Below are 25025 nucleotides of genomic sequence, written 5' to 3'. Positions count from 1 at the left end.
AATGTCATGGCAACATGGGAGCAAGAACAGGACGCATCACAGGGCTCCTCTCCTGTGCATGGTGATGAATCAATTTGCTTATTTCATAGCAAACAAACTGGTTTAAGTTATCACATTTCCTCCTAAGACCGAGTATATTCCAAGCTGCCATTCACTCTGCCATCCTCAAAGAAATCTTTATGAGGCTGGCTTCCAACAGGAAGCAGTGGAGGTTTCCTACTTTCCTATTGTCTTAAATTCATCCTGGGCTTTAATTGCACACAGAGGTCAGCACAAGCATTTACTGCCTCTTGCATTGAGGCTCAGTGCAAGTCTAGTCTCATGGGCAAAAACATCACCATCCGAACTGTAAACAAGTCACCTTTTTAAGCCCAAAGTATATAGATGAATGCTCTCTTTCTCACTCACACACACACAGACACACACACAGGGAATTATGCATATAATATTGTTAATCTTGGGAAGCTAGGCTGAGCAAGCGCTACTCAGGGAGTTACTCCAGTAATGGGAAAGAAACTGGATGAGGCAAGGAGATGTGCCCCTCATAAATAGAGGGGGCCAATATTGAGCATCTTCTCCACTGGAACCCAGGGCCTTTGTTCCCGCAAGCCAGATGCAGGATGCCTGATGTCTAATTGACCGCCACCCGCATGTTAGCTCTTCCCTGCTCTGGAGAGGGAGCTGGAATGGCCCCCCTTGGAATAACCCTCTCGCTTACAGCTTAGTGTCACATGTAATAAGATCATCTCTATAGCTCTACATAGAATATTGTGTAAAAATAGCTTTGGAGTATTAAAAGTATTGCAACAAAATACCTGGGAGATAATTTTAAATGCGTTCTTTGGTACCCGCTTGATACTTCTGCAAGGAAATGGTGAGGAGGTTTTTGTAATGGATATATTCCTTAGCAAACAAAGAGAATGCAACTGGCTCAGGGACCATTCGAGATTTCTTTGCCTTATTTGAGCTTGTATCCAGGGAATACACTGGCAACGTTTGAACAATTAAAAGAGCAAAATCACACAACTGTAAAATTGAAGTCAGGTGATGCAATAGCAGTGCGCTTGCGCTTTCTGGAGGTCGGCCCTGGACAGGTTCTTCAGCACAGGTGTGTGCGCAGGGATGCCGTTTGTGCCATGTGCCTTCCTGGCATCGTTGGGGAACTGAAGAGACGCTTCTGAAATCATACTCTTTCCTCTCAAGTAATGGTCATGCTCCAAACCACTGGCCAGCCACGTGTGGTGGGACAGAGCATGGAGGAAGGTGTACCATCAGTGGTTGGTTTCTCTATTCATCTTCGGTCTCTTTGTTTCACAAGTCACCATCCTAGTCAAGTGTGTTTCCTATAGCAAAGTCATAATCAGATGAAGTAAGTCTTTGGTTTCTTTGGATGTATAAATAACCTTTTAAAAAGAGTTTTAAGTATAAACCTGCTTCCTCAAGGTCCTTTTTGTCTATCTTAAAGCTTTTCCACCGAGTTTTAGTGTGTGGCCGATTCTTTATGCTTTGGTACAACTGCCTGATGAAGAACTGGAGCTGCCTTCCTCTTGCCATTTATCCAGGCTCCTCCTCCGGGCATTCATGAAAAAGTTGCTTACTGTGCTCAGCTCCAGACCAAGCTGCTGCGAAATGGTGATCTGCAACTCCTTGGAAGGGCGCTTATTTTCCTTGAATATTGCGTGAAGAGTGCGACGCTGGACATCTGTGAAGACCAGCCGGGGCTTTTTGGGGGTGCTTCCTCGATCTTTCCCATGTTCTTGCTCTTTCCGTTTACAGGCTGAAATGAAAAAGAGCACATCAGAGCTTTACTTCCTGGTCTCTCACGCTCAATCAGTCTGTTAAGGGTTAATTTCAGAAATGTGCATCTTGGTTGCTGAAGACAAAGAACCTCGTTTTTAAAGACCTGACACTCTCCTGGTACATCTGACATCCAGAAAGTGTGTTCAGTGTGTGATCTAATCTTGTCCCTTTTCTATTGTTTATAAGTACATGTCAACATTTATTTGTAATACTAACTGTGTAAAACAGGTTATATGTATGGACAGGCAAATCTCAATAATTCTTAGGTGCTTCAGACCACTAAATTGCATCTACTGTACATGACACTGGTCTTGGAAATGTACAATACTATGATGAAACTTTTTAAATGTTTTCTTCAGGTCAATTTTAGATATCTAATTATCCGGCACAAATTTTGTATTATTAAAATGGACAGTCAATTTTTGAGAGAAGAAATAGTTGGGTCCATTTTCCAAACAGCATGTTTTCTTTCAAAAATCTTTGCTGTTAATATTTATTGACCTGCCCTGCTGTGTGGACAGGGAGAACTGATGAAATGTAAGGAAAATTAGCAGGCATATTTTGTAACTGAATATGTTCTGAAATATTCAAAGTATGCAGAGGAGGAGCACCGTGAGTGCACATGGCAGCTTACAGAGCAGAAGAAAACAGGACCCTGCCCTGAGGAGATTACAGGGTGACATTTGGCAGCAGCTGGTTCACAGAGGCAGCAAATTTGAGGCAGACACGATCCCCGCAAGCTCCATGCAATGGTGTCAAGAAAGGAAATGGTTACTTGCGGTTCTCTTAAAAAAAGAAAGAAAGAAAGAAAGAAAGAAAGAAAGAAAGAAAGAAAGAAAGAAATGTAGAGCACAGAACATAAAGGGCCCTGCCCCCATTTTGGGGGGCATTGCCAAATGTAATCACCTCCTATGACAAGGCCACACCTGCAAAGATCAGCCAGTGTTGATGAGAGAAAAAAATGCAGGTATTTCTTAATTTCTGTGGCAGTCCATTAGAGGCACAAAACCTCAGAGGTCTGTACCCCAGCTTGGAGTTGATAGTGTGCTGAAGCAAACAGACTCCAGGCTGATCCAAACTGGCAAGTGGCCAAACAGTCCGATTGGTGTATACCTTTGCTGAGTGGCTACCGGTTATGGCCCCTATGTACTGCCTCCAGTATGAAGGACAGCATGGCTCTGCAGACCTGTGGTGAGGAAACATGAGTAGGAGGAACTTTGCTCCTGCTTGTGGGTTCCACAAAGGTACAGGTCATGCAGGGTATCTCTGCATTCCCATGAATGTACCCATCCCTACCCAGGAGGTCTGGGGGCGTGAGTTCCTGCCGTGACGGGATGCAAGCGTGAACACACCATCGGACTGAACCTAAAGCGGGAGGGAGTTATTGATACCTCTCCCAAATGTTGTCCTACAGAGGAATCATAGCATAGTAGAGTTTGAAGGGGCCATGGGGACCATCGGGTCCAGCCTCCTGCTGTTGCAGGACACCAGGTCACACCTTCCCACTCAGATGGCCATCCAGTTTCTTTTGAATGTCTCCAGTGTGGGAGAGCCCACCACCTCTGCAGGCAGCTGGTTCCACTGCCATATTGCTCTGACAGGGAGGAAGCTTTTCCTGATATCTAGCCTGAACCTGAATGGATCATTCCGTATCCTACACTCTGGAATCAGCAAAAAGGGATACTGATAGAATGATATCATCTCCCCCCTCAGTCTTGTCTTCTCAGATGATATCTCAGATGGTATGTCTCACAGTTCTTGCTTGTTCATAACCCAAACACTGATGTATTGATGTTTTTCTTCCCACCTTATCATTAAAAACAGCCAAGGCAGCAAACCACCCAGTTGAATAAAGATATATTCTAGCTCTCTGCAGTGGCTGCTCTTATCCACTAGATGGCAGATGGCCTCTGATTAAGAGGACTAAAGGTCTAAACAAGCGAAGGTGGCCCGTAAAATGAGACACCAGTATGAGGAATCTACTCCCATCTCAGTATATGGATGTGTGAAAACTAGCGGCCCTCTGTGTATGTATAAGCAGACCCCCCTGTCCTGCCCCTTTTATAGTGGAAGGCAAAATTTGTGTAATAACAGGAGGATGACTTGAACTTCAAAAAAGCAGAGATTCCTAACAGGAATCAGAATAGCCTTAAGTATGTTCTGAATCATGGACAATGAGGTTAATGGCCAGCAAGCATAGAATGCACTAAATCCTCTAGAAAAGGTAAAATAGCTACCTAAAGCAGGTTCGGATGTTACTATAATCTGTCTCTTCTGGGTAAAGCAAAATAAACACAGTAATCTTTTTATTTCAAATAGCTGTTCATGCCTTCCAGGACTGCAAGAGATTCCTGCAGATTCTGAAAAGGATCAGAAGGCTCACATTCTCTCAAAGGATCAGAAATCCTTATCAACAGGCTAGGTGAAGGAGAGGGCAGCCTTTGATTTTGAAACTGTGTCACTGGATGAATGGAGCTAATGAAAAATTAGCTATTTAGTGCAGATTTGGGTCAAAGAAGTTCGGCCCTAAACCCATGTGATGGACTGTTGAATATCTTGATATCTCTTTGGAGGAAACCATGGTTAAAGGGCATGTTTTCATTCAGGATCTTAGATTCTGGTGATTCCTTCTCCAACAGACTTATCCTCATTCCATTTTGTACAGAGAAGTGCCTTTCCCCCAACCTCTTAGCCACCTCTTCCACATTTCCACTTTCCTCAGACATTTAGCCAGTTGGGAAACTAGTGGTATCTTTGACATGGGCCCAAACACCTCTTCACTTTTCCTACAGGAACCATTTCCTAAAAACATTATCTCTTTCCCAGGGCAGAGCCAATACCTGATAAGGGTCATGATATGTATTAATGTATTTAACATATTTTAATATAGCTACTTCTTAAAGCTATAAATGCTATGAGACAAATCTACCCATGAAAATGCCATGAAAGATTGGCATTGAGGGTGGGGGCTCTTATTTGGAGATTTAAAGTATTCATGTCTCAAATAATCAGAGATGTAGAAAATGCTGGCATGTGCAGATTTAAAGGCTACCTTTAAATTAATTAACTAGACCCTTCCAGAGGCTCATCATTTATTAAGCGGAACCATAGCTAAAATGATAAAATTTCCTTGCAATTTTTTCTCCGCCAAAATCTTAATTATATTGATTCAGCCTCAGTGTTGCAGTCTTATCCTTCTAAGAAGAAAAAAGGGCCATATCATATCAATGCACCTGCTACCTGGAAAAAAGAGAGGGGGTAACCTCCCATCCAAACTTGCTTGCCAGTGGATAAGAAATGGGAAGGAAGCTGGTGAAAACACAAGGGAGTAGGTAAGTTTCGAGTTGGGGTTTGTTGTGTTGTTTGTCACTGAGGCTTAAGTTCTTGCTCTGAAGCGTAATAATTTGAGGCCATGCTGGCTTGTTCCCAGTCCCTTGGTAACAACCTTTCCATCTCACTTGCAGATAAATATTAAATATTAACACAAAATAAATGAGGTTGAGGGAAAGAGTTATAAATGAATCAGCCTCAAGGACACTGCCAACAAACTATGGTAGATTCTCTTCTGCAGGATTTCTGCAGAACAGTTGCTATTAAGGCGACAAAAGGCAAGCACTCGCAGATGTAGGGAGTGGAGGGGCAGAGGTGGGGCAGAGATTCCCACTATCCCCTCCCACAGAAGGTATCAGCCTGAAGGCTTGCCGCTGCTTTTCTGCTTGGCCCTCCATGTAAATCAGCTGGAGGAATCCAGGGCATGGCATTTTGCAGGTGAGTGGCCCTTAGTTTGGGAAGCTAAAGAAAGTGCAGAGGCGAGCAGGGATCTTCCACAACACTTTCTGCAATGAGCAACGGGGACTTTTTATTTTATTTAGCTATGCATTGAAGTATTTGGAAGAGGGATGCCTTGCAGCTCCAGGACAAAGCACCGGCATCCCCCTTCCCTGCAGAAGACTCAGCAGCCTCTCTAGTCAAAAGGACCTCGAATCAGGATTGGCAATTCTGCCTCTGAATGCCCTGGAGAACTGCAACCAGGTCACAAGCCTTGGTGCGATGGGCCCATGAGCTAATTCAACATAGGGCAGTTTCATACATTCTCGTCAGAGGCTGGAAACAGTTTTCAGCCAAGGAACCAAATTCCAGTTTAGGCAGGGTCTGAACAGAACAGCTTTCCTCGGTACAGAGTACGGCCATGCAGGGCATCTGAACTTTGAACCTTTGAAGAGAAGTGCCTTATGGCCTCAAATCAGTAGCAGAGGAACCTCAGGCTGTAAGGGGAGCCAGTGGGGGGGGTGTATCTAGCCCTCAAGCTGGAGGAACGCCATAACTGTTCTGTCTACTCGCAGGGCCAAAAAGCATCCCAGCAGGACGCTGCTGTCAACCCTGGTCCTTGGCAGCTGGCCTAGGGCACTTCTGGCTGCCATCTAAGAATCCCCATAGGAACCTGAAGTGCCTAAGGCAGAAGCTCTCTTGGAGGGCTGCACTTTCGAAGTCCTACCAAGTCTGGGAGTGAGGCAAACATCAAACGTCACTGGCAAAGGAGGGCCGCTGGGAAGGAAGGAAGTTGCCTGGCTGAGCCTCCTCAAAATGGTAGGCAGCCCCACCTACTTGTGGCAGAGGAGCAGCAACTGCTTGGCAGACATGAACTGGACGAGCTCTGGGTCGGGCATGGGTTCTTCTTTTGCACCTGCTCACGAACAATGCAAAACCCATACCAGTTTGGGCTGGGGAAAACTGTGGTGGGCCAGTAAGATTCATCCACCTGAAGACTGCGAAATGGGTTCAAGATCCTTTGGTGAGAGACTTTCTCTTAAACCTTTTTGAAGTCCAAGCCAACACTGGAGAAAGTGGATGGGCAAGTATTTTCACCCTCTCTCAAAATACTGGAAGCCACTGGGGTCATCCCATGAAGCCGGTTGGTGAAGATTCTGGACAGATACAAGGAAGTCATTCTTTGCATGGTGCCTGGTTAAACTAGTGAATTCGTTTCTGCAAAGTGTAGTGATGGCCACCAACTCAGGCTGCTTTAAAAGGAGCCTGGGTAAGTTCCTGGGGGAGAAAGCTATCAGTGGCTACTAGCCCTGATGACTATATGCTCCCTTGCGTTTCTTTCAGAGGTAATGGGGAACATATTATGGGATGGTACTCTTGCACTCCTATTTTGCTGTGGGATCCTGTGGACCGTTCCTGCAGGGCAAAGAGAAGGACCACCAATGGTCTGCATGAACCAGCTGTCCCTCTACAAGACGCTTTAGAATCCCCCACAGTTGACAGGGGCTTTGAGTCACAGTCTGTGGTCTTCATGGGTAAGACAATTGGGAGGGAGGGCTATTCTTTGAAGATGGAAGTCTGAAAGTCATTGCCTTTGGAAAATAATACTGAAACAAAATCTTCACTGACCAATTTTTAGAAAGGGGAGACTTGTGGTTGTAAGTAGCAACTTTCGGGATATTTAGGCAAAATGCTGTCGCACCTGAGCTAAATAATTAGTGCTGTGAGATATTCAAGATTAAAATCCACCTTATGTGCCCTGCTCTCTCACACACGTGTGCAGCAACACTGGTGGATATCTCAGTCAGGAAGCACAAGAAGTTAAAATTTTGTAGTTGTCATAGAACCGAATACACTGCACCTAAGAAGAACGTGTTGTCACTGATTGAAATCATTATGTAATAACACTCACTGTACTGCATCACCATTTCATATCAAGTCATAACACAGGTTTATAAAACATAACTGATTATCAGTAATTCCATCCAGTCTCACCAAACTTCTACGACAGCCTTTTATTCTTCCTGGACTAACAGCAAATAATTGTCAGCAAAACTGAAAGGGGAGGGGGCGGGTGGGTTCCTGGGATGGGCTCTGCAGCGCAGCAGCAGCACATCTGCTCCAGCACAGAAGGTCCCGGGTTCAGCCTGGACCGTGTCCAGTTAAAAGGATCGACAAGTTGGCCCTGAGAATGTCAAAAGCTGCATCGCTTCTGCATCATTCAGCAGGTGGGAGCAAGGAAACTCTCTGTGAGATTCTAGAATCACAGAAAGGCCCTTCCTTGGTTTTTGAGCAATGGCATTCCTACCACGAGCAAACACCTGCTTTTAAAAGGGAAAGGACCTTTGGAGAAATGCCTCCTTCTCCAGAGCCTCTTGGTGAGCATTCTCTGCACCAAGCCAGATTATGGTCCTCCAGAACCAATAGGTACTGCAGCTGATTTGGAAGGGTCTTTCGATCTATCTGGCTTGACCATTTGACTCTGAAAGGGATTGGGGGAATGGTTGGTTATTGTGTGGATAAGGAGCAAGGGTCACGAATACCACCTCTAAAACATTAATGCTGCAATCATATAAACGCTCATGCAGGAGCAAGCTCCACAGAGGTCACCGGGACTGAGTAGACATGCATGGACCACAATATAAGTTTCTAAGGTATGTTTAAATCAATCAATGCATGGCAAGAGTGTATTGCCACCCCAGAGAGAAGTTCGCTTTATGACTCTCCTCACCCGAAGGACCGCAGAGTGCAAGTTGTTGGAATTCTGCAAAGGAAGAAAAAAAATGGACCATGAATTGGCAGTTTCTGTCTACCGGTGTTGATGTTCTGCTCCCAAAGGGGCTGGTTTAATATGATTTTATTGCTTAATGAAGGTGCTTAATTGGTGTTGCAGATGCTGCAACGGAGGTTTTGCTTTTGTTCGGTTAGAGTTGCAGTTGTTTAAATTCACCACTGATTTATGTTTCTCTTGTGCTGTTACAAGTTTTGCAAGCTATGCCGAGCTTGTGGAGTAAATATCAGGAAAATAAATTGAATGTGCTGATTAGAGGGGGTTGCCAGATATTGACATAATCACTAACAGCTGCTTTTCTGAACGGCAAGGAGATCGTTAAGCCGCTCTGTACTTCGTGCGCGCCTTTTTCGTCTGATCTTCCTGTTCAGGATTCTCCTCCAGAACCAAACCTGCCACGAGGGCAATACTTCCTGCTTCTCTTTCCTCTCCAGGAAACTTCCGAAGCCCGAAGTCTTTCGGTTGCAGACAGTTGCTATTCCCCAGGCCTCAGATGGGGCTCCGGCCAGGCAGGAAGGAGACAAGCGGATCCACCGCCTTGCTTAGCAGGCGAGTCCGCTGCTGGAAGGCGAAAAGGGTTCGCCTCGCATTTCCCACTGCTATACTCACTAGGCAGTCCCACGCGTGTCTGCGGAGAAGCCAGTCCCACAGCGCCTGCTCCCAGGTAGATCCCCTTCAGCCAGGGACAGACTTCTGCGCAGACGTGGATCGGACTGCGCTCACCGCGCCGCGGAAGCGTTCTGCGCCCTCAGAGGCCAGGAGCTCTCCGGCTGCGCCCGCGCAGCGCTCTTCGTGGAACCGGCCTTGCGCTCAAGCGGGATGGACGGCGGGGAGACGCCTCGGCTCGTGTCCCCGACAGGCGGCTCTGCCCAGCGCCGGGGGACGCGAGCGGGCTCCTCGAGGCCGCTTGGAGCGCGCTCGCCCGGCGGGCGCACCCCGCGTCCCCCCGCCGCCCGGAGGCCGCTCTGGCGACGCGCGAGGAGGAGCCGCGCGGGTCGCTCGCCCCGCGGAGCGCCTTCGCCCATCGGCGCCGTCCGCGCCGGGCCCCTCGGCCAGAAGCGGCTCTGGCACGGTTTGGCCGAGCGTCCCCCGCTCTGCCTGTCCCTCCGCCACGCAGGCTTCCCTCCTGCCACCGGGGCGAGGATGCGACAGCTCTTCGGATCCTGCAGCTGCCGCCGCTGCCGCGACATTTTACCCGGAGGATGGAGGCCGAAGGGGCAAGCTGGAGGCGGGACAACGTCGCCCAGGCGAGAGGAGCCGCGCAGGAGAGGCCGGGCGCGCCTGCGGGTGGCGTCCCCGTCGCCGTGGCACAGGAGAGCCGACCTTCCCGGGCTGGAGTGTGACTCTTCCCAGAGCAAACTCGCCATCCTCGAGGGGGCGGGGGGGGTGCGGAGGCTTCATGGCGTCGGCCCCCCGGCGCAACCCGCCAGAGCGCGGCTGGGCGAAGGCGTCCCGCATTCTCGCTCGTCGTGCGTGTCCACGGGTGACGGCTGTGCTCCATGCACCCCCCACACCGGGCGAAGGCGGCTGGCTTGGCTGGCTCTGTCCGCCAGTTCCCTGGAGGGCCTGCCGCGGCGTCCCCCCTCCCACTCTCCACACACGCCCGTCCTCCCGGCAGCCGGGAAGGGGAAGGTGCGCCGGGCAGGGCGCGATCCGCTCGGCGGGCTCCCTCTGGCTGCTGGAGGGTGCCCACAGGGGCCCCGCTGGCGCCTTCCCCACCGATCCTGCTCAGCGGCTGCCAGGTCCGTCGGCAGCACTCAAGTATTGATTTATTGTGAGCAGATTTGAAACGTGAGATGATCTTCCTAAGTGGTAAAAATCGGTGCCGATTGATACTGATGTATGCACATCCGCTCAGCGTAACGTAAATTGCCCCAGCCTGCTCCCTCCAGCTGAACGGTGCGTCCAAATCGGAGCTCACGCGCCGCCCTTCAGCGGAGATCTGGCAGATCAGTTTCCCGCAGCCACGCTCCCTTTAACTTCCGTGTTGCTGTCGCTCCATCCTCTCCAGGCACGGGGAGGGGGCCTGCCAGCAGCGACACCCCCGCGCGTGCAGGGGAAGGAGCCCCCGTTGCGGGGCTGGTGGGCGGCTGCCAGGGCCCAGGCAAACGTCGTGCTCTGGTGAGCGAAACCGGAGGCGCGCTCTTCTGGGGAAGGGGAGGCGATGCCACCCTGAGTCAGGGCGTGGTGAGACGTGGGCCGTGGGAAGAAAGGAGGGGACGGGAAATTAGGGGGTGGGGGACAGAGAGGGTCGCATCTGCACAGCTTCCCCGCGCGGAAAAGGCGGGTCGACCGACCCGGCTGCCAGGGCTCCTATCCAGCATCGATCTCTGCAGAGAAGCGGCGATCCCAGTCGTCAGCCTGTCCTTCTGAAGCGCCCCAGGCCCCACTGGATGGGGAATCCCTTCTTCCGCCGCTGCCCCTCCTCTCCTCCTCACTCCCAGGAAAGCTCTCGGTCCGCGGAAGGGCCGAGTCGGCTCCGAGAAGAGGAACCCTGCCTCGGCGAGCGAGCACCTCGCCGGGGAGGGATCGAGAGACGAACGTGCTCCCAGCCGGGTCACCCAGCCCTGCTTGTGCGACCTGCGCGGGGGCAAAGCACGACCCCCGGTCGGGGACCCAGGCGATCTCCGGGAGAGAGCTGGCAGGGCGCGCGGCGCGCTCCGCTCCGCCCGGCCTTCGCTGGAAGCGGCATGTCCGACGCCTCTCTCGGGCCTCAGAAGCGGATCAGCGCCTGGCTGAAAGTCAAGCGGGCCGTTTGGCCTTGTCAGGGGACGAGCTCGCAAAAGCCTCTCGGTTCAAGGCCAGATCCTTCCTCGCGGGAGAGGCGCGCCCGTCTCTCTCAGGCGGCAACTCAATGGCACCCGCGGGGAGAGAAACCTTCCTGGGGTTGCTACGAAGCCGTGGCTGGGTTCTCGCAAGCAGAATCCGACGCAAGCCATCATTTCGTGGAGACTCGGAACCCGCGGTCCGTCCATCCATCCGTGGATCCTCTGAGGTGCGGAAGCTGCTTCGGCGGTAAGCAGATTTCGTAAGCCCGACACGGCGAGGCGCGGCGGCCATAGTATCCTGCCGGCTGCCCAAGGAGCCTCTCAGCAGGGATTCAGCCCACCCAGGCCCCGGTCTTTCTCCCCCATCCGTCGCACTGAAAACGGCCTGAGCAAGCGCCCCAAACGAGAATGGGAGCCTGGTTTGTGGCCACACAACCGCCTGCCCTGCCCTATCCGCCTACCAAATTCGCCGAGTGAACGTGTAAACGGGTCCGGGGCTCCACGTGTTTCCTGACCCCGGAGCTCGGCGCCGCTCCACGTTAATCGGACACAAACACCTGGAACATGGAAATGGCCAGTGCCAAAGGGACGGACTCGCCCGACGAGCGGGGTTTAAACAGTGGCTCCAGAGGCGCCTCTTCCAAAGGCAAGACAAGAATTCGTCCGGCCCGGACGCTCTTCGAAGGCGCCGGCAGCGCCGCAGCCGCCGCTCCCGAGGACGAGTCGGCGAGCGCACGGGACACCGCCGGGCATCCCGGAGTCGCCGGCCGCGCGCCGTGCAGCGGGCTCGCAGAGAGCGGCAGAGCCGCCGCCGCGTCCTCCGCAGCCGCCCGCCTGGGCCTGCCGCGGCCCGCGCCACGGAGACGCGCGGGGAGCCGGCAATCGCGGGGCGGGCGTTCCCGGGCCGGCCCGCCCGCCCGGCCGCGGCCTCCGTGACGCGCGCCCTGGGCGAGGCGGGCGGGTCTGCCGCCGACTCTGCGGCCGCTAGGCGCGGGGTCCCAGGAGGATGCAGGCCCCGGCCGGAGCCGGCCCGGCTTCTGCCCGGCCCGCGAGGCAGCGGGGAGCAGGTTCCTCCCCGTCGCGAAGGCTTCTGCAGCGCCCGCAGCCGTCGCGCGTCACACGCCCCAGTCCGCGCCTTCCCTTCCAGCGCCGCTGATCGGAAGCTGAGCCGGAGCCTCGCGGGAGGGGAGCGGACGGGGGAACGACCCGACGACCGGGGGAAGGACCCGAAGGCCTCCGGCTGCTGCGGGCGCGCGGGGGGGGGTCCTTCCAGGCTCCCTACGGCTCCGCAGCGGGAAGGAGTGGTCCCTTAAAAAAGTCGCCCCCTCCAATCAGGCAGATCTCCCCCCCACTCCCGCCGCGCTCCCCAGCCTGGCTCTCCCCCTCACCTGCCAGTCTGAGCGCGGACATGCGCTGGAACTCGGGCTCCTGCAGCCACTTCCACATCCTCCGGAACGTCTCCCGCCCGGACTTGAGCTTGCTCCAGGGCTTGGGGTTTCTGAGCAGGTCGGAAAGTGTCCCCTGGGAGCGGCACAGGACCCTCTGGGCGAAGATGGCCTGCGGGATGCTGTAGCGCTTCAGCTCGGTGGTGATGCGCTGCGCCACCTCCTTGGTGTTGATTTCTTCCAGCTGCGCGGCGTTGCTCCCGCCGTTCACCTGCGGGGCCCCGGCGGCCGGGTTGGGGTCGCGAGAGGAGCCCAGCAGCTGCCCGTGGCCTTGGGCGCCCAGGTGCGCGTGGGCGTGCGGGATCCCGTGCAGAGGCACCACGCCGGCGGAGGCGGCGGGGAGGTGGTGCGGGTCGCCGTGCCGGCCCAGCATGGCCGGGTGGTGGGCTTCGAAGCCGCCGGGCGCCAGCATCTTCTCCGCGGGCATGGCGGCCCCGGGGTGGGGCGCGTAGTGCGGGAGCCCGTGCTGGGAGTTGTGCAGCCCGCTCAGGCCGGGCCCGGGCAGCGGAGAGAGGCTCTGCCCGAGGCCGGCGGCCGCGGCCGCGTCCTTGTGGTATGGCGCGTACAGATTGTTCACGGAGGCGGCCAAGGCCCGTTCGTCGCGCACGAGGGTGAAGCTGCCGCTCACGTTGCCGGCCAGCCGCTGGGGCGGTGCGTGGTGGGACGGGGGGTGGGGAAACTTGTCCGAGACGGTGGAGATCGGCGGCAGCGGCTGCAGGGGCGTGAGGGTGGTGTAGGTTCTGCTCATGCTTATCCCGGGGGGCGTCTCGCAGGCCATGCTCATGGCGGGGTGCAGAGGCCCCGCCAGCGGGTGCTCCGCCGCGCTCCGGTGCGGGTGGTGCGGGTGGTAGCCGCCCCCGTCCAGGAGGGAGGGCATGCCCATCGGGCGCACCGAGTGTGCCGCGGCGGCCAGGGGGTCGCCGCCGCCGCCGCCGCCGCCGCGATGCGCCTGCGAGCAGCGCTGATGGGGGCTGCTGCTCATCAGGTCGGCGGCGGCGGCGGCGGCGGGCCCCGGCTCATGGCTCACCCCGTGGAGGTCGCCCAGATGCTCCATCGCCAGCTGCGCGTTCATGCTGACCGGTCGGGCGCGCGTGTGGCGCACACATCTATCTGGCTTGGCGTCGCTCGCTCGGTACAAGGAAGCGCCTGTCCTCCCCGCCGCCTTCCTCCTCCTCGCCGGCGGGCGCGCGGCAGGCTCAGCCCGAGCCGCGAGCAAGTTTGCTCCGCGGGTTGGCGGCGGCGCGGCTGGCGTGGCGCTTCGCTCTCCGGGGCTCCGGGCTCGCTCCTGAGGCGGCGGGGGCGGGGGCAGGTTTCCTTTGTTACAGCCGCGATCCGCTGAGAGGCCCCGTCCCCGCACAGCAGCCCCGCCGCCCCGGCAGGTGTCTGAGCGCTTCCCTCGCCATCGCCAGCTCTCGCGCTTGACCCTTCCAGCGGCTTTGGCTACAGACAGCGCGGATGCAGCTGCTGGTGCTGGGAAGAGCGGGCATGCGCGCTGGGGACTCGCGCAGCGCCTCCCCCTTCTCTCGCAGCTCCGCGCCTTCAGCGATCCGGGAGCGCGCATGGGCGCGCGCGCGCGCATCACGCACCGAGCCCTGGCCCGGCGCAGCCGGCCCGGCTCTTGAGGGTCCCGAGCTGTTTCGCTTCGTCGCCCCGAGCTCCGGGAAGGGTTGCTCGGCGTGTCCAGCGCGAAGGTGGGCGTTCGGCCAGCGGGCCCTGCCAACAGGGGCAGGGCGGGCTGTCCCCGGGGTATCCACGCAGTCCCCCGAGCACAAGGAGCAGCATCCCCGGGTGGGACCCCTGAGCGCCCCGCTGCCCTGCTCTTTCTCCCGTTGCCGCGGGATGCGCGTTGCGCAGCGAACCTCCGAGGAAGCACGGAGCAGGCCGGCCGGCGGGGCGGCCCACTGCCTGCGGGAACACTGGTCCAGCAGCCCCTTCCGGGTCCGTTCCTCTCTCCCGCTCGGCTCTGGGGATTTGGCGCTTCCAGTGGCGGCTGAGGCCGGCCGAGCGCGTCGCTGGACTGCGCCGCGATGCACAGCGGCCTTCCGGGCCCAGAAGGCGGATCGCGGCATCCCGTTTTCGTGGCCCGGCTGCAGAGCTAGTGGGCGAGAAGAATTCCGGAAGAGAGACAGAAGCGAAAAGGTCGTGGTGGGGGAGCGCTACGGCTGGGCGGGGGCGCAGATGGAGGTGTCCGCCCCAAGCCTTTGGATGCCCCCGTTTCACCGGGGCCGCTTCTCTGGCCCTAGCCCTGCCACCAGGTGGAGGGCAACCAGCCGCTGCGGGCCTTCTCTTCCACAGGGTTGTCTTGCGGGGAAAGGAAACGGACGCGCATTCCCTGGAATGTCTTCCGAAGGAAATTCCCGGGCACTGGGCTCCCGAAGTCCTCTTCCACCGTGCTCGTCTTTCCCAGCCCTCGGCCCGCCGACCCGCTGAGCCCCACACGCCCGAATTCCGAGCCACGAGGCCGCCTAGGAAGTCTCCATCTGTCCCTCCGCTTTGCCCTTCGGCCTTTGGCAAGCCGGCACCTGCTGAGCGGAAGAGGAGGAGGAAAGCGAGAAGCGGCTCGAGGGCTTCCGTGGGAGAAGGGCAGGCGGCTCTCCAGATGCGGCGAGGGTCCACCCAAAAGAGGCAAGGGGAGCGGCGAGCCCCCACCTAATCCCCGTCCTTCGCCGAGCCGCAGCAGTGCAGCGCCCTCCCAGCGCCAACCGGCCTTTTGGGACAGGAGCGGCGGCGGCGGCGGCGGCGGCTTCCACGAGAGTCGGGAAAAGGGGGCGCACCGCATCTTCCAGCCTCGCGAGGAGGACCGCCCGGAGGATGCCCGCGAGCCGAGGCAGGGCTCTGGCACCCCCGGAGACCCCGAGGAAAGGGCGACGCATCGCGCCGTGCCGAGCGAGCCGAGCTGCGCGCCCCTCGGCGGCCCGGTGGGAGAGGCCTGCGGGAAGCGGCCGCGGCCACATTCCGGCCCGGATTCTTCCTCCACCTTGGCGCTGCGGCCGCGGCCGCGCAAACCCGCAGCCGGAAGGACGCCGGCGGCCCGCCCGGCGAGCCCCTGGGCGTCCAGCCGCCCTCTCCCTCCCGCGGCGCCGCTGCGGGACGGGATGCTCGAGGGACCGAGCCCTTCCCCGCTTCCCACCTGAAGGCTCCTGACTTCCCGTGGACTTGCAAAGACAGAGAGTCCCCAGCAGCTGTCGCACATTTCTTGGGGCGTGTTTTCCCTGGGCAGTTATGTGCGCCCCGACACAGCAGCACGAGCGAGCGCACCTCCAGGCCAGGGGGCGGTGGGCGCTTCCTTTGTCTGTCTGCTGGCCAGCCGAGGGAGTTGTCTCCTTCCCGCGAAGCCGCATTTGCCCCTCCGGACTTCTCTTTGTTCGGACAGCTCTTGTCCGGGACCGGCTGACCTCCACAAGAGCATCGGGCCGGTTGCTGATTCACTGCAGAAGGGCGAAGCAAAATTCTGCCCGCACGGCCTCATTTAGGACTAGGAGAATGCATCGTGTCTGCAGGAAGTCCATCTCGATCAAAAGGGGCTGTGTGCGGCCGGGGAGAAGATACCAAGAGAAAACCCAGCCACGCAGGGATGGGCCTCAGGGCGAAGGCAGCGCAAGGCAAAGAGGCGCAGCGCCTGTGTCGGGGTGGCGGGAGAGGAGCCGCCTGCGCGTTTCTCCTGCCTGGGGGAACAAGCCTTCAGCACGGGAACAAGTGCTCCAGCATGCGCACAACTGAGGCCATTGCCCGACACGAGGTTTCCGCACAGACAGTGCCAACATAGGCGGGTGTGCGCTGCGTTCTCCCACACGTGTCATTCGAGTGTAAAACGATTCGGCCAGCTGCTGGCTGGCTGTTGTGCGAGCCAACAGGCAGCTTTCACGCCTCTGTGAATTTCCCGCAGCAGGAGCGCACCAGGCGGTGCCACGTTTGTAAAAGTCCTGTGGGATTCTTAGGAGCCTCACTCCTGGAGCAGCCAGGCACAGGTGACAGGAAGCAGCACCTGTGGGTGTTTCCCTGGTTGTTTCCTCCTGCACCCATCTGGCAGGCATCACGCCACGACATGAGACCTCCTCTGCATGAGCTCCCCCCTTTTGCCTTTCTCCCCACTGCAGTGCAACGAATGGGGCAGCTGTTCTCAGCGACCTGCCCACCCTAATTAGGCCATAAGGCCCCGTTTTGGATAACCCAGGCCAGCTGAGGCCCACTGCCATTGGGGAAGAGCTTGTGGCTCCCGGGTGCCTTGCTTGGCGTAACAAACCTCGAAGGAGCTTGCCATGCCCGGGGGGACTGGCATCGCATGCCTGTGCGCCCCAGACTCCAGACTGTGTATGATTGGCTTAGATCGCACCAGGTCAAGAAATAGCTTCACGCATTCTTCCCTCCTTTGTGCAAGATGATCGTCTATTCTTAACTATCCTGCGGCATAAATTGAGCAGTTATCAATGCATAAAAGTCCCTTGTAGCTGTTGCATTCTCTATGGAGCCTTTGGAGAGACTTCCTCAGAATCATTTGGAAAATCCAGTGGCATGATACCCCCCCAGTTGTCTCCGTCCTTTGCAAATTCTGGTTGACATAGGAAAAGATTTTCCTCTGCAGAAGATGCTCTACTGCTTGCTCAGGAATGGGCAGGAGAGTTCGTAGCTGGATACTGTACAAGATGATGATATCTGATAAAAATAATACAAGTATATACATCCCCACCTATGCACAGGAGTTGGGGGCCAGGAGGCATGATAGGGGCCTGCCAAAGCCCTGAAAGCTTGGAAGAGTGCCCATAAAGGCCCTTCAGGTCTTCTTGGAGGAGACATTATTTTGAAAATAGAATATTTGTACAATTTCCATATCAGCTACGTCTTCCAGTTGTAGCTTTCCCAAGTTGCTTTCCCATTCTCCTCCACACACTAAATAGTCTAAGACTGTGATGGGCAACCTGGCCCTCTGCAGGGACAGAGGCCTCGTGGCTCCCCCATGGCGTGGTGGAGTCTGCCCAGGATCACATGGGTTGCGGCATTTCGCCTGACTTGTTGCTTACTGGAACCGTCAGCCTTATCTAGTGTCTGCAGCCAAAGAAGGGGAGGCTGCGTGGCCTGGGGATGGTGCTGGGACCACAGGGCGGTAGTCCCGGCCGCCCTGCCTGCCTCCCTCACGGTTGCATCACCCAACACTTCAGGGAGAAGGCAGCCAAGGAGGAGCCTGTGCAGGACACTTGCTGGAGAAAAGCTTTCTGGAAAAACGTTCTGAAGGACAGCCCCTCGCCAGCAAGAGCAGCTCCCGGAAACTCCCACCAGGCGGCTGCTCCAAAGTCTGGGAAGAAATGGAGAGCAGTGGGAACTTCTGAGCATCAGCCCTGGTGTTGCTTGTCTGGGGCTTCTTCGGCATTGCTCTCATGGTCGCTGGACTCAGCCGTGGCCTGTACAGTCCAGCGCTATGTGTGCCACAGAAGAGCCTGGCCTTGCTTGGGGTCTCAAGAGCTTGCGTGGCGTGAATGCACTGGCGTTCTGGTTTACTACCACTGCACCCAGATGCAACAGCCAACCCTCAAGTCTGAACCCTCCCCTTGCACTCAATCGATGCTGTCATGAATTGCTGTGGGGTGATATGCCAAAATGAACAGCGAGCCAGTGGAATGTTTAGATTGCACTGATAATTGATAGCAATCCTAGCATACGGGGGACAAAGTGGAAACAAAGCAAAACTGAAAGAGCAAATGAAGAGGAGAGGAAACTGGGAACACCAATTCAATGGAAATGGCTTTGTGCGACTCCTTAAAATCATCTGGGCTTTGCAAGAGCTGTTTATTCACAGCTGATAAAAGGCGACTTTGCTGCTTCTTGGTTGGTGGCAGCTTGCAGTGGGCAGTGGATGGAGGCCATTTCCCTTTGCAAAGCAGAATGTGTCAAAGGTGAAGCTTGAAGGGTCCAAAAGTCAACAGCTGCCTAGAGGAGATTAGCAGGGCTGACACTTCCCATGTTGAGGTGGGGAGGGGGCAGGTCAAGGGCAGAAGTGAGAGCTTGATGCCCCCGGAACCAATGGGGACAGGTGGGCCTTAGTGGCCTTTGATATAGGCAGCAAAGGGAGCAGGCAGCTGGGCTTTGGTCATTCCTGAGAGACTCCCCAGCTATCCAACTGGCACATGGGTCTGGCTATCCAGCAGCCTTGATCCCACAGCTGCTGGACTTTCCACCTGCCACCATGCTCCTGCTAGGGGTACGGATGGCCCCACCTTGGTCAGATGCCCGAAACTGACTGAGCAGCAGAATGAAACGCCTGAATTAGGTAAAGTGACATGGACAGAAGTGGAGGCGGCGCAAGAAGAGTCTTTTGCTGTTTCCTGCACCAGTTCCTGCACACCAGGAACTGCAAAGATACAATAAGCCTGAAGAAAACTTTCTCAGACACCATGGAAGTGGAAAGTATTTGGAAGTGTGACATCAGCGGCAATTTCACGACTAGAAGGCATGACATAATTATCAATCACTGAGACAAACAGATACACTTAAATAATTTAGGCTGCAATCCTAAATGCATTTACTAGGCGTTAAAGCCCACTGAATCAAATAGACTGACTTCTGAGTAAAGACATTTAGAACTGTGCTGTCAACCAACAAAGAGACTTGTGGAAATTTAGTTTTATAAGTTCATTATGGCAAATGTTTTGTGGACCCAAGTTCACAGTTTCCTCTCTGGAAATTAAGCCTGTAATCCTATATGTCTGGGAGTCATTTTCAACAAGCTTAATGGAGTTTACTTCTGAGTAAACATGTATACAGTTACACTGTGAATGAATACTTTAATATTAAAAAACCCAAATGCAGGGACAAGAACATTAAGTGTTCATTTTGCATTCTTGCTTGCTCTTACCAAGATTGCTAAATATAGCAAGAGGCTGCCATATTAGGGGAAGCTGCATGCTCAGGGTTCAGGAAACTGGTGCAGGGCAAGCTTCAGCCAAGCGCCCCGGTCCAAAGGCTGCAGCGGGCAAGAATGCTTTGCCAGACGAGACAAATATAATTTGGAGGCCTCTGATCCTCATCCTTGGGAGTTCAGCGGCAGTGTGGCCCATGGGAGGTGGGGGTCTCGGGGGGGGGGTTGGGTCAGTTTTTAGAAACAAGCAGCCAGGATGAGGCACTGGATGTCAGAATCTCTCCCCTTCTTGAAGAGTCAAGGAAAAAATCCAATATTTAGCTTTCCAAATTAGAGGCTCATGCCTTAAGCAAACTCATATTGTGATCAGAGCACCCTTGGAGCAGGCAAAGGGCAAGTACCACCTGGGTTGCATGGAAACAGAGCGAGTCAGAAGGGGCCTCCGAGGCCACCTAGCCGGCTCCGCTCAGGACATGTCTATTTGAGCAGTACTAACCTCGACCAAGGGGAGTTCTATAGCTGTGGAAGCCAGTGCTTGAACCCTGCTACAGCCCTGGTTTTTTACAAGGTCTCTCACCAAAGGCTCCTGAGCAAACTCAGCAGTCACAAAATCAACAGGGGTTCCTCTTATGTATCACTAATTGGTTGAAGAGCAGAAGATGGGGAGGGGGGATCAATGGTAACTTCTGCAGCGCTCCCACGGGGTTCTGTATCGGCAACAGTGATTCTCATGAACGAACTGGAATTGGGAACAAGCAAGGAAATGGCCAAGTGCCATGAAGACACCAAACTAGTTTGGTGGGTACAACTGAGCAGGATTCAGGGGAGCTCCGGGCTGGCTATGGGCTTTACCTTTCCCAGAGGTGGCCTGCCTGCACGCAGCAGCTGCCGAGGAGCTTGGGCAGGAGGAGGTTTTGCCCCCATCCTGCTTGAGGGACCTGCGGGCAGCTGGTTTGCCACTGTGCGTATGGAGTGCTGGACTAGATGGACCTTGCGTCTGACCCAGTCTGGCTTTCCGTATGTCATTGGCGGCCCTGCCCACCGCCCAGGAACTCCTTGTCTTTGTATGGCTCAGAGTGCAGGTTCATTTAGCACGCTTTTTTCTTCTGCCCGAACCTCTGGATCTCTCATGCTGCTGAAGCCATCATTAAGTGTCCCTCAGGCACCGGATCTGGAATGCTTAAAGGATGGAAAGACAGAAGGATATAAGGAAGAATCTGCACCAAAAGGAGGAGCCCCTCAAAAACTGGATTTTACAGCGTGACTCAGGTTAATGCACTCATTTAGTGCAATTTATTTTGCTTATCGTGTGCTGGTGAAGCTGTGAAATGAACCAGAAATTTGGCTGGCCCAGTCACTCACGCAGGCACTCACACACACCCCTCCGAAAGTGGCAGGAGAGTTTCCAGAGAGGACCCCCTTCGCTCTTTGTGCTTCTGCATGTTGATACAATCCACCTGGGGATAGAAAGAGCTCTGTCCCCAAACCTGCTGGACAATCAAGAGGAGGTCAGCACCAACACCAAGCTCCAGGCTGAGAGGGGAAAGAGGGCAGACCCCTCCATAGATAGCTGAATCACGAGGCTTTGGCGCACAGCTTGCACCGAACAGCCAAGACGAGCATGCCCCGAGCCATGGTGAAACGGAATGCTCAGACTGCAGTGACGAGGCACGAGATTGATTAGCAAGCACAAGCAAATATGTTCCTATTCAGAAGTCAGTCGTGCGGCATGCAATTGAGCTTACACTTAGGTAAGTGGGTAGGAATGCAACCTTAATGTTAAAACTCTGACAGGCCGAGTGTGACCATGGAGAGCTGACACGGGCTGTCATGAGAGGCTAGCAAATTCTGAGTGCATTAAGTTGCGCTCCTGCATCGAGCAGGATCTTGGATGCAACAGTCTTAAGGGCTCCTTCCAACGCTGGTATTCTGTGACTACGCTTCTGATAGATAGATAAATAAATAAATATGATTACTCTGTTAATTTGGAGAAAGAGGTAGATGCTTGAGGGATTTTCTGTTTCAGGTGACAAAATGATTTAACTAGCCTTTGATATCATTAATCTGTTTAATTAAACTGAAGAGGGTGAGGACAAATTTACTGTCCTGCTTCAGGCAACCAAATGTCTTGAATAGGCTCAAACTCGCAAATGAATGCAGGACTTCAGTAACAGGGCCGTTCAAAAGATGTCTACTCAGGGATGAGCTCCATTGAGTCCACCGATCTTACTGCCAGGTGTGTATGGGATCACAGCCTGAACCCCTCTGAAAGTTGTCCTAGTTAACCAGGCAGCATATAGTTTAATTTTGGTTATTTTATTTAAGCAGAATAAGTCCATGTGCTTCCAAGAAACAACAGGTAGGAAGCAGCATCTTCGAAAGAAGGAGCACCCCTTCAGACGCCGCCGGCCTGTCTCAGACACACCCAGGAGGGGCCTTCCTTTCCAGAGGTCGCCCATGCTGGACTCAGGAGCCACGTCTGAAAATGGGAGGGCATTGTTCTGCTTCTTGCTGTGGCTGCTGCTGTTGTAATATGCACATTTATGCAAGTTTAATAGTTGAAGGAACTGGCGTGTTTACTGAAAAGACACACTCAACCTTTAGAGGTGTCAGAGCAGTATCCCCTCTCGACCGTACTAACTGCAGTGATTCAGCTGCATCAAGGCACCGAGTCAAGTCTGCTTTCTGTCCTGCCCCAGTTTGCAGCCACGACTGTCTTATTGCAAAGATGCTTATTGCTTGCAGTACAAAACCACGAGGCTTGGAGCAGGATGGAAGGGCAAAGGAGCTGCTTGGCGCTTTGTTCTCCAGACCCTTACCTGACTCCGTGCTGAATCCTTTCTCCTTACTGGCCCAAGTGCTGCTGCTGGGCTGTGCTGCCCTTCCGAGGTATACAGATCCTGCGGAGACATGGGGGGGGGGGTTCTAAATGGCCGCCCATTCCTTCCTCTTGACACTCACGTCATTCTCTTCTCATGGCTCGGCTTTCAGTGGCTAGTCCTCATGAGCACAGGCCCCAGCTTACATGGAACCCTGACACTAGGGAGAAGAGAAGCAGGTTGCAGCCAAGACGGGGGTGCAGTCGCCTCACAGAATGGGGCACACCAGGCACAACTGCACTCCCTCCCTCCCTCCCTCCCTCCCAGGATTCCCTGCAAAGCAGCAAGGGCAATGAAGCCCATGCACAGCCCACGCTCTGAGCCAGAGAACAGGAGGACACAACACGGACATGGGCACAGTACAAAACGACAAAGCAGGGCCCTGAGGAATCTGCGGAACAAGGAGTGCCCCCTGCGGTTCACTCCACAGTCCCGCCGCGCTGCCAGCCCCAAGCTGCCGAACCCGAACGGGCCGGCAAATGCCATTTCTCCCCATTGGACTCAGTCGAACCGGGCCGTGCATCGCACCCGCGCGGGTGCCGCCAAGGCCGGCCACGCGAGACAGCGGCCTCGTCCCGCGCAGCGCGCAGGCAGAGGCGAGCCGGGCTGCCCGGGCTGCTCCGAGGCAGCAGCACCAGCGCCCCGATCCAGCGCCCCGCGGCGGCCCGGGATGCGGGCCCCCCGTGCCCGTGCAGCGGCTGCGTCGCGGAGCGCGGCGCCGCGGCCGCCCCCCGGCAGCCCTGGGGCCGCGCTTCTGCGGGCAGCGCCCACTCCGCCGGCTTCTCTTTCCGGCGCGGTTACTCCGGAGTCACTGCCAGCGGCCTCGCCGTTGCGTCCGGATGCCAGCGCCTGCGAAAGGCTCGGCCCGGCGCCGCTTGCCGCTTGCCGCTTGCGCAGAACCCCGCCCGGGCCCGCGCCCGCGCCGCCCGGCGGCTCCCGCCACCGCGCCCGGGCGGAGGGGCGCCCCTGCCCTTCCCTGCGCCGCCTCGGCCACCTCTCCACGCGGCGGTGCGCGCCCTGCGAGCGCCCCGGGCCTGCCCTTCCTGCGCGCCCGCCCGCCCGAGCGGGCCAGGCGGAGCAGCTGGTAATGAAGGAACTTCTGGAGGCCTGCAAAACACAGTAAATAATTCAGCATGATATTTCAGGGGGAAATCGCCAACTCGAATCACCCCCTATAAATTGCAGTCTTGCAGGAGGGGCTCGGGAGCCTCCATTTTTAAAGGAGCGGGATTCAAAGAGACATCGATGTCTGGATGAATTATTAATCGGCTGGTGCCTTCCTTCGTTTCTAACTTATTATTAATTAGGCGCCTCCAGTCTTTTCGCAGAAAGCTCCGCAGAGTCAGTTGCAGCTTTAAATATGAATTAAAAGCAAATCCAAGCGACTGTAATGTGAAAATTATTCCGTGTCTTCCCTGGCAGAGATGAAGAGGCCCGCGAATCAATACTCGGTGGAACCTGGCTCCCAACGACAGCGGGTTATTGATAGCGTATATTAATGACGCTAATGATTGGAAAAGGGAAACAAAACCCAACCAACTTATAAACTTTTTATCTGCTGAAGCTCCAGCCATCGAGCATGAATTAAAGGGCTGGCTGAAGAGGGCAATCAGGGCATTATTTATGGAGCCGGATGAATTCCTCTGGTCCCTCCCGCGTCTCTGCATTTCGGGACCGCGGCTCTAGGCTAATGGGGTTGCTACCGGGCAACCGGCAAGGCCGGATCCCGGCCAGCAGCCCAAGTGCCAGAGCGCGGCGGAGGCGAGGAGGGCGCAGCCCCGCCACTGCGACCACCCGGGGCAGCGCTGCGACCGCCGGACGGCGTGGAGAGGACGGCGGGGCGGGGCGGGGGGGGCAGCCGGGGCGGGAGGGGCAGATGAAACGGCGGGGGGGGGGCAGCCGCACCGGCGCTGGCCTGCTGCGGGAAGAGCTACGCGCGCGAGAAACGCGGGGCCCTCCGCTCCACCGGCGAAACGGCAGAAGGCGAAGAGGACAGGCGCCGAAACGGGCGCGCCTGCGAGCCCTGTTGGTTCATATTCCAGTCACACGAAGCTGAAAAATCGCAAGAGGCCAAGCAGAAGTCTGAGGAGCCAAATCTTTTGGCTAAAAAGCAAAGGCATTTGCCACCCAGTTTAGTCTGAGATGCAAAACTGAGACCTCGTCACAGCTCAAAGCCGAAGTCCCCCAAGGATTGCCCCTTGGGAACAACCTTGGCATATCACCTCTCATAATTATAATTATTCGCACTTGCCTTAATCTTTCGTGCTGTCTGGCTGTTTTTCGTAGTTGAAATACCTGGTTGAATTCAACAGGAAAAGCACAACGACTGTTATGAGGAACTGAACCTCTAAAGCAGGGATGAAACCTCTTCGTTTCCTAATGGAAACCGGCAACCCACTGAAGACTGAAATCCATGAACTGAAACTAATTTAGCTCTGCCAAGTTAATTTGGCATCAGGGTCAGCCACAAATTCACAGTATACTTTTAGTAAATAAGAGATGAATAGGCTCCTCTTCCTGCAAGACAATGAGAGAAAACTGGAACAAAAGTTTCCAGTCCTGAAAAATTGCACGGAAACCAACATGAATGATGGGTCAAGACGCAGTCCCCAGTCCAGACGAAGTGTGCCTGGCTAGTTTGTTCCGTCTTTGTTGACCTCCTTCTGGTGGGCAGAAAGCCAGGCGGAGACCACTGTGTTTAAGCAGGACTTGGGCTTGAAAAAT

At 55.4% G+C, this 25025-nt stretch overlaps 1 protein-coding gene across 1 annotated transcript; it reads right to left on the bottom strand.

The window, feature by feature from the left end:
* Positions 1–1499: 1499 nt before the first annotated feature.
* On the bottom strand, positions 1500–13644 carry ONECUT1 (one cut homeobox 1). The gene is made up of 2 exons (XM_044438999.1): positions 12516–13644; positions 1500–1777 (listed from the first exon to the last, which is right to left on the bottom strand). Exons 1-2 carry the CDS (start codon positions 13642–13644, stop codon positions 1500–1502), a joined length of 1407 nt encoding a protein of 468 aa, XP_044294934.1.
* Between the last annotated feature and the right edge of the window lie 11381 nt (positions 13645–25025).

Source organism: Varanus komodoensis, unplaced genomic scaffold (genome assembly GCF_004798865.1).
Source record: "Varanus komodoensis strain SLA01 unplaced genomic scaffold, ASM479886v1 scaffold33, whole genome shotgun sequence".
In the NCBI taxonomy this organism is placed as follows: Eukaryota; Metazoa; Chordata; class Lepidosauria; order Squamata; family Varanidae; genus Varanus; species Varanus komodoensis.
Note: the sequence above shows the minus strand (reverse complement) of the source record. Positions and strands in the feature narration are given on the sequence as shown.

Coding starts and splice junctions, on each gene's coding strand:
- ONECUT1 (XM_044438999.1), bottom strand. CDS start 13,644: ATGAACGCGCAGCTGGCGATGGAGCATCTGGGCGACCTCCACGGGGTG. Junction 1,778..12,515: donor GTCCGCGCTCAGACTGGCAG/GTGAGGGGGAGA, acceptor TTTTCATTTCAG/CCTGTAAACGGAAAGAGCAA.